The following is a 9,003-nucleotide window of genomic DNA, read 5'->3' as shown; positions in this document are numbered from 1 at the left end:
TCACCGGGTGGGCCTGGGGGAGCCGAGGGGGTCCCGCGCGCGCCTGGGGAGAGCGCGCGCGGGCGGCGCAGGTGAGGGTGATGATGGGCAGAGGGGTCACTCAGAGTTCACCGGCCGGGTCACTCCCGGTCGCGGCGCTCGCGCTGTCAGCGGCCTGGGGGGGGGGACACGGACAGGCCCCCCCCCGCCCCGCCAGGAGCCCCCCAGGGCGCAGCGGACGAGCCTCCGCAACCCACTTGAATGGGAGTTCTCGCATAGATACAATCAGAAGCCCCATCTAGATTTCTCTCCTGTTTTCTTTTTCCTTCCCGACCTGGTGTTTGGTAACTTTCTTTTTTTTTTTCTTGGCTATGTTGTACGTTTGTTTGTTTGTTTTTAAATAAAAGTTTCTCGGCAAGAAAAAAACCCCACATTTGGGGGCCTGCAGAGCATGGGAAATTCCTGCTCTCTGAGCTCCAAGGCCAAGCAAAGATTCAGAGGGGGGAAGAGGAGGGTGGGTAGGAGGCAGCTCACAGGTGCAAGGACATGGCAAGCGGCACATTCAATGAGCACACAGGAGATTCGGTTTTGCTGACAGAATCCTCATCTTTATTCTTACAGTGACGCCTGGAATAGAGAGGCTAAGAGGAGCAGCGTGTGAACACTGGACCCCCCCCCCCAAGCAGAGGAAGAAGCAGGGTCTCTGTTCCAGCAAGGAGGGCTGCATCGCAGACAGGCACCACTAAGGCCTAACTCCAGAGCCCATTTCTTATTCGGGGGTTCAGCCCCACAACTTGCAAAGAAACCGGAGAAGGTACAGGAGAGGCAGAATGGCACCAGAGCAAGCCTGCCCCCCCCCCACGAGTGGGTAAAAGAGAACAGTAGGAAAAAGCACCGTTGACAAGTGACTGTGAACACATGTGCAATCCTTGCATGCTGTGAACATCACCAGTCGTGTTGAAGGCTAGGAATGCTGTTAATGTGCCAGGACCCCTCCCCATTGTGTGTCCCCCTTGCTGCTGCTGTTCCTTTGTGTTTTTGTGATGCATTTTGTTCTCTGTAGATATTACATCATTCTACATTTGGTGTATTTTCCTGCCCGTGTAGCCGTGCTGGTCTGAAGGAGCAAAGCAACATACCCAAATGCTCACGCCTTGAATAAAACTTTGGTGGTCTTAAAGGCTCCATTTTCCTGCAGTTAAACAGCTGTGCTTGAGAAATGAGAATGGGGAAGGGCCCCCATATGGATCCCATGGAATGTACAGTGGTGACCCCGCATTTATCCACGTTCTGGTCCCCGTGTTCGTTGGCATAGTGATTGTGTTGCCTTTTTCCTACAAACCAGATGTACCGATGGTTCCTGTAACCTATGAACAGTGAAAGGGCCTGACTTTAAAAGTTACTCTTGAGCTCTTGCCAAGAAAGTAAGATAAATGATGTTCCAAAAGGAGGGAGAAATGCCAGCAGGGAGTTGTTTTCTTTCCGTGCAAAGAAAGAAAGGAACCTCTCAAGATTGGTACAAAGTCAACTTGTCCCCCCTTCGACACTGCAAAAACTAGAGAATTTCAGCTCAAAATTGGTCCTGTCCTGTAGTCCTGAAGAGAACCTTCAAGTTTTGAGCACTCTACAATTTCCACTTTGGGCAGCTGGTCAGTCTAAATATTGACAGGCAAAGCACTAGGAATACAGATCAGATCCAGAATGGCCGGGTCTTTCGAGAGCATAACAATGTGGGGGGGGGGGGAGTGAGCAAGGAGCCCCGTGGCCTCGTCCCCTTGGGCCATTTCAAGGAGCTGTTTGGACCCAGCCAAGACTCCGGGCCTTCATCCCCACCCCCTGGCCTTATCTCTAGAGTTGTTAGCACAACTAAATTCCTCTTCTAAGGGCAGAGACACAGACCCCAGAGCCACCCCCATGGCTGCTACTCTGGAATGGAGAAGCAGCCAGGCAGAGATCCTGTCCTGGGAAGCAAAGCTATTCTATGCAGTAGGCTGGCCATGATCCTGACTCCGGACAGCGAGGGGCTAAGGGAGAGGAGAGGAGAGGAGGGGGCCACAGAGCCGGTTAAATTGCAGACTGCTCTTGGAGGAAGCCCTCGGCGCCAGGGACGATGCGCTCCGGTTCAGAGGCTAGGGCTGCCTCACGCAGCACGCTCATGTGCTCCTCCGCTGCGGACAGCGACTGGTCGATCCAGTCCATCCCACTGGGCGAGTGGCAGGCGTTGCGCGTAATCAGGACCAGGTGGCTGACGGACAGCAGAAGCGCGGTCGTCCTGCAAGGGAATGGGGTGACCTCAGTCGGGTCAAAATGGGGGTGCGAGTGGGCCCCCTCCCACGTGGGTGCTCTGCTCCCCCAGCCACCCCCCTGGCAGTGTTCCCTCAGAAGCGGTCCTTGGCTCCGGGAAGAATCCCCCAAGAAGCTCAGGTTTCATGCTCAGCCAGCACATGGTGTTGTGGGGATGCTCCCCTTTAAAGCAACACGTGAAGACCGCCCCCCCCCAAAGAAGCAGTTTGGAAAAATGGAAGGAGGGGTCTTTTAAATGACCAAACATCTTAGGAATAAAAGGCTGCTGTCTTTGGGTGACTTTTGCCTCCCCTGCTCCTGGGAGCAAAGTGAAAAGAACCTGCACGCTGGTTACTCCGCAGCGACCGTCTCCTCCCCTTTGCCCGCCCCCCCCCGGAGATTAAGATCTCGCGGGCAACATCTGCTCAAGGTCCCCAGCCCCAAAGGTGTTAAACTGGCCTGAAGCAGAGCCAGGGCCTTGTTGACCCAGGCCCCAGCCTGGCCGCACGCTCAGTCCGATGACCTTGTCCCTGCAGGACCACGGACAGCTCCACAGGAATGGTTTTATTTTAAAGTGGAGGGAAAATTCATTTATGGTTTTAATGTTTATGCTGAGAAATGATCACATTGTCTAATGTTATGGTTTACGGTGGCGTTACCTGCCTTTGGCTCTATCTAAATATTTTTTTGAAATATTATGAACATGAACACCACGGAAAAAGAGCAAAGGCTAAAGCAGAGCAACACTGGCGCTTTCAGCTTTCCTTCCTTTTTCACGGCTGGAGAGTGAGACCCTGGTTCGGCCTTGGAGAACAGTCTGAAGCAAGGCGATGAGGCCCAAGACCCCCCTATGTGGGTAGCCTAATTAGGATGCATTGTTGACCCGTTTCATCTCTTTCTCTTGACAGCCCTAAAGGGAGCCGGGGGACAATTACAGAAAACTCTCCTGCCGTCCGTAATCCACAATATTCCTGCACTTTGACGTAGGCACCAGGTCATGCAGGCAGGTAGTGGCTTGCCCTTATGGTCTAAAACAGGGGTAGTCAACCTGTGGTCTTCCAGATGTCCATGGACTACAATTCCCATGAGCCCCTGCCAGCCTTTGCTGGCAGGGGCTCATGGGAATTGTAGTCCATGGACATCTGGAGGACCACAGGTTGACTCCCTCTGGTCTAAAAGGCTGAGGGCATTACTTCCTCATGGATCGGGATCCCAAAGATACCCGGCAGCACAGCCAGATTTTGTATCCAACCAGGCAATACACACACAGACACGGACACACCCCTGAAGACGACTCACCTGGCATCCAAAAGCTTTGGGTCCAGCGGTGGGTACATGGATCTGACAACATCATCTACCCTGGGGAAAGAGGGCAGGCTTGGGTGGAGAGGCAACTCTTGCAGGGGCCTAAGTTAAGGGTAATGTGAAGCTGGGACTAATGTCCATTGTGTCACCTTTACAAGCATCTTCTGGAGACACAGAGAGAGAGAGAGAGACCCTCATGCCCAGGAACTGACCTGCTAAGATGGCTTCTCCCTCCAAGAGCCACAGTGGGGTTGTGGTAATTTGGAGAGCTGGATTTGAGTCCCCACCTCTCCTCCACATACAGCCAGCGGGGGGGGGGGGCTTAGGCATGCTGGCAGGGGCTCATGGGAACTGTAGTCCATGGCCTGGCATAGAATCTACCTCCCAAAGCAGCCATTTTCTCCAGCCACCACCTGGAGGTTGGCCACCCTACCTTCTCCCAACAACTCCTGCCGTGGTATCCCTCTCTTCACCAACGCCCCCCCCTCTGGTGTGTCCCCCCCCCCAAGTTCTCACCTGGGGCTGATCCGCTTGGCAACCACGATGATGTCACTCAGGCTGGTTGGAGATTTCATTTGGGCCCCCGAACCCATCGTCATGGCAACAAGCTTTTCTGTGAGGGTGTGGCAGATCTGTCCCGAGGAGAGAGGCATGTCGGGGTGGTCAGCTCAGCAGGCCCAGCGGCCCTTCTTGGGACACTCCCCCTGCACCTCCTCTCCGAAGGGCCTGCTGCTCTTTGAGCTCCCCCCAAATAAGAATTTACCTTCAGAATGGCAATGCAGTGGGAAACCAGGCCTCTGGAGGAAGAGGAAAAGGCCATGTGTTAGAGCATCGACACAGCAGACGTGGCCAAAAGACCCCCCCCCCGTCATGTTTCAGGGCCTCCTCTTCAGAATCAGGCCCTCTTCCCACAATGCACCTTTGGGTGCCCACCCAAGAGGTCCCAGGCTGCTAGGCAGAGACACACAACGGCCAGCCATCTCCCTTTGCCTCTTGCCAGTCTCCTGGGGATCTTCTGTAGTGTCAGCTCACCTCCAGATGACGGAGACCAGTTCCCCAGCTTTGGAGGGTGGGTTCCACCACTGGGTACCCCACGGATGCCCTTCTCCCTCCCCGGCACTATCTCCAAATCTCCAAGGATTTCCCCGCTCAGAGCTGGCCACGCTGGGACTTACGAAGCATCTTCAATCCAGTCTTCGTTCTCCAGGATGGCTTCAATATGTGGGTTTGTGATCACCACATTGTCCAGCTCAAGTTCTGAAGGCTCCGACTGCGTCTCCATAGTGCTCATCAGGTCAACGATGGGCCTGGGAGGGGAAGGAGGAGGGAGAAGGAGAAGGAGAAGGAGGAGGAGGAGGAGGAGGAGGAGGAGGAGAAGGAGGAAGGAGGAAGAAGGAGGAGGAGGAGGAGGAGAAGGAGAAGGAGAAGGAGAAGGAGGAGGAGGAGGAGGAGGAGGAGGAGGAGGAGGAGGAGGAGGAGAAGGAGAAGGAGAAGGAGAAGGAGAAGGAGAAGGAGAAGGAGAAGGAGAAGGAGAAGGAGAAGGAGAAGGAGAAGGAGGAGAATAAAAGTTGGTTCTTTTCACTGTCTGAAGGAGTCTCAAAGCAGCTTACACTTTACCTTCTCCCCACAACAGACACCCTGTGAGGGAGGTGGGGCTGAGAGCTCTGTAGGAACAACTCTGAGAGAACTGGGACTGGCCCAAGGTCACCCAGCTGGCTGGATGTGGAGAAGGAGTGGGAAATCAAACCCAGTTCTCCAGATTAGAGGTTGCGCCTTAATTACTACACCAAGCTGGCTCTTGACTTTTTAGACTTCCGTTTTATTATCATCTAACCAGGAAAAAAATGTCCATCTCTCTCTCTCATGGGCCTTTCATAGCACCTTGATCCACAGAAGCAGACAGCCCCATATTCTACCTCTCTCCCCCCCCCCCCCCCGAATTTCTTTGTGCAAAAAAATGTTGGTGGAATCTCACAGGCATTCTTGCAGAAGGAGATGGAGCGTCGTTTCCGGGGGACTGAATCTGGGCCAGAGTTCCAGAGCCTACTTTTTAGCATCCCACCTGGAACACACAGCCATGCTCAACAACGATGACTCTTTGGCCATACCAAGTCCCTCAAGATGGACACAGATGCCTCTGAGAACGCACAGAGTGCCATTTGATTTTCAGTCTGTCTTCAATGCCAAGGTTCCAACTTTATAAAATTTATTTATAAAGGATTTGAGGGTTCAGACAGGAATTGACCCCACGGAGGAAGGATCTGGGGATCCCTTGGAATTCCAGCTTGTCTCCAGATGACAGAGACCAGTTCCCCTGGAGGAAAGGGCTTCTCTGGAGGGGATACTGCAGCATTAGACTCCCCTGAGGCCCCGTCCCAAATCCCACCCCTCCTGGCTCCGCCCCCCAGAGTCCCCAGATATTTCCCAACCCAGATCTGGCCCCGAATGACTTCAACTGCAGCAGTTGTGCTCACTTGGTATCGTAGTGACTCAAGAAGTCCTTGGGCCGGCAGTACCGCTGCCTGCACACCACGACCAGGGCCACAAACGACGCCAGGAAGATGGTGGCCAACACGCCAATGGCCACGATCACAACCGTCTCCATTGGGCCCCGCTGCGGCCCCCCAATGGGGCAGGAGGTGGCTAGAGAGGAAGCCGCCTCGGACCCACGTCCACCTGCAAAGAGACCGCGGAAAAGGAGACCCAAGAGTTACGGACTTCAGCCTCTCTCTCTTCTTGGAATTTCTCTTATTAGGACTGGCCTGGACAGCCCAGCAAGCCCGACCCTGGCAGGGCTCAGGAACTAAGCAGGGCCGACTCTGCCTAGGATTTGGATGGGAGATCTTCAGGGATTTGGGTGGCAGTTCCCCCAAGGGACACTGGGGGTCGTGATGGGGGGCAGGCCATGGCAGACCCCCTCCCAACACCCCCTGGCTGGACTCCAGCTTTGTTTTGGGCTTGAGACCCACACGGCCACCCCCCCCCTGCATCGGCATTTACAAAGTCATGCTCTTCTGCAGCATCCCCTGAGGACATAGCGCTTTTGAGGCTGTCTCTTGTCTGTGAGCGGCCTGAAATGGGGACCAGGGTCTTGTTCCCATCAGATGCAAGGTCTCATTTCCTCTCCCTTTTAGCAGGCATTTAGAGACCTAGAAGAAGGCCCACCTGATGCCGAAACAGCTACAGGTGAGAATGTTGAAGGCCTGGAAGGGAAGCCGGATCTCACCTGCTGCAGAAGGCGCAAGAGCCAGCCTGGCTGCTTTAAGACCTGATCAGTAATTCATAGCCTGATTATTTCATTTCTAGAGCACCGACAGGCACCGGGCAAAGTTTCCCAGGACACCACTTTGGCATGAAACCCCCCCTGAAACACCAGCCCAGGGCAAGACACGGGGAGCAGAGAGGGAAGGATGGGGATCTGCATTGCAACAAAGATGGGAACCTGGCTATCTACCTGTCCTTGCATTTATTTCTGTCATGAAACGGGGGCAAGAGACGGAACTGGGAGTTTGCCCCTCGAGGAGCAGAAAGGGCCTGCATGGAAACAGGATCACTAAATGTGGCCCGATTCCGTTCGATGCCACCCGGGAACTCAAATGCCCCCCATGGCTTCCGAATCTGGGATGGAAGGGGCCATGCACACGGAGCAGGGCCATGGAGTAACCCCACCCACCCGCCTACCCAGGAGGGAAACCTGCAAGAAGAGCAGAAAGGAAGCCGCTCACCTGCCTCCCGGCCCTGCCGCAGGGACTTCCGCGTGGCACGAAAGCAAACACTCCGAGGCAGCCGCCGTGACGACCTTTATCCTCGCCAGTCACTTCCCAACCCAGAGCAAACAGCGCACAGAGGACAGCAAGGGAAAGGACAGGCAGAGGAGAGCTTCCCTCACATTGCTCCTGTCCTCACGGATCCTGCCCTGCCCTGCCCCACCCAGTGGGCTTCCCTCACCAGCCGGCCATCCTTGCCACTACAGCCGTCTTTCTCAACCAGGGTTACTAGTCACTCCGGGAGGGGCTGCTCCAGTTTGGGAGGGGCTTAACTTGTGTGTGTGTGTGTCTAAACTAACCCAGGGAGGAGTCAGGAGGACAGACTGGCTTTTTGCACATCTGTCTGGTCTGCGGTGGCCGTGTTGAATTCACACACCAAGCAAAGCCAGAGCTGGGAGCTGGATTCTGCAGACTGGATTCTGCAGCCAAGCATCGGGTAGGGATGCCAGCCTCCAGGTGGGCCCTGGGGATCCCCCAGAATGACAGCTCCTCTCCAGGCTACAGTGGTGCGTTCCCTGGAGAGAACTGATGTTCTAGAGGGTGGAGTCTATGGCCTTGTGCCCCACTGAGATTCCTGCCCTCCCCGGGCTCCCCCCCAAACCTCTAGGGGTTTTCCAGCCCTACCCTCTGTTCTCCCTGGCCACCCTATGGATTGGTTCTTTATTTTCCATGAGGAAAGGCACCTGGCTCGTCCCCGGGAAACTCCTCCCCTCTCCCACGCCCCCTAGGCCCACCTTCTGAATCTGGACTGGTCAGCAAAGTACCCAGCCCGTCTCAGCAGCTACTTAACTTGGCACAAGGAAGGGCCACGTCCCTCAGGAGGCACCCTTTTGCACCCAACACCAGCCACAGCTTGTGGGCAGCAGAGGCCAAATGGACACTTCCCCAGCTCCCCCACAAACCTTCCTTTGCAGGCCCTGCCCCAGCACAGCATCGAGGAGGGGGCCCGGCAGCTCTCTTCCCCACCGCCACCCCCCTAGGAGAGGCCCTGGTGCAGGGGGAATGAAGAGTGCCAAGGAAAACAAGGTTTTTGGGGGGTGTCCCCTTGGGAATCTGGCCTTAGGTCCCTCGCAGCTGCCTCCTCCCAGGAACCCCCAGAGGAATGTCCGGCTGCTTTTGGAAGAGAGGATTAATCACTCTGCCCTGGCCATTTTTCCAGAGAGGGGAAACAGCCGCAGATCTTGTCCTCTGCACCCCATTTCTGTCCCACACTCCCCCAAGAACCAACGCAGTGAGCCAGAAACCCTGCAGGCTGCAGTTCCTGGGGAGCTTACCTGGAGTTCCCCACGGCAGTTTCTTTCTCCGAAACCAAGGTGGGCCTCCGGCCGTCCGCAGCGCTGGGCCTCTGCTTGCAAGGAGGGGGAGGCGGTCTTGCCTGCATTCCTGAGCAGGGTAAAACTGAACAGACGCCAAGCAGACAGGAGGGAGATTAGGAAGCTGGTGGGCCAAGCAAGGGGGAGATGGGGGCCGGCAGTTCTCTTCCCCTTCCCACGAGAAGGTGCATGCTGGGGGGGGGGGAAGCCCCCACCAGAAGAACTTCTTTTACAACTGCACAGTTTGGATTGTGCGACTCCGGCATTTCTCAGATGAGAAGGGGGACAAGGGCCACAGTTTGCCCTACGGTGCCTTTTTTAAAGGGAAGAAGCAGCCTGCTTTGACAGCTGCCATC

General features: G+C 55.5%; 1 protein-coding gene across 3 annotated transcripts; it reads right to left on the bottom strand.

Moving 5' to 3' along the window:
- Positions 1-565: 565 nt before the first annotated feature.
- TMEM98 (transmembrane protein 98) lies at positions 566-8,754 on the bottom strand. Of its 3 annotated transcripts, XM_077313040.1 has the most exons (8): positions 8,609-8,721; positions 7,293-7,384; positions 6,042-6,243; positions 4,743-4,874; positions 4,331-4,364; positions 4,084-4,199; positions 3,562-3,621; positions 566-2,251 (listed from the first exon to the last, which is right to left on the bottom strand). In XM_077313040.1, exons 3-8 carry the CDS (start codon positions 6,170-6,172, stop codon positions 2,044-2,046), a joined length of 681 nt encoding a protein of 226 aa, XP_077169155.1. In that variant the 5' UTR covers positions 6,173-6,243; positions 7,293-7,384; positions 8,609-8,721; the 3' UTR covers positions 566-2,043. The 3 variants fall into 3 exon arrangements, with proteins under 3 accessions (XP_077169155.1, XP_077169156.1, XP_077169154.1); XM_077313041.1 differs by lacking the exon at positions 7,293-7,384 and having other exon boundaries at positions 8,609-8,754; XM_077313039.1 differs by lacking the exon at positions 8,609-8,721 and having other exon boundaries at positions 7,293-7,572.
- Between the last annotated feature and the right edge of the window lie 249 nt (positions 8,755-9,003).

Source organism: Paroedura picta, chromosome 16 (assembly GCF_049243985.1).
Source record: "Paroedura picta isolate Pp20150507F chromosome 16, Ppicta_v3.0, whole genome shotgun sequence".
Taxonomy (NCBI): Eukaryota; Metazoa; Chordata; class Lepidosauria; order Squamata; family Gekkonidae; genus Paroedura; species Paroedura picta.
The sequence above is the reverse complement of the archived record's forward strand: the minus strand, read 5'-3'. Positions and strand labels throughout refer to the sequence as shown.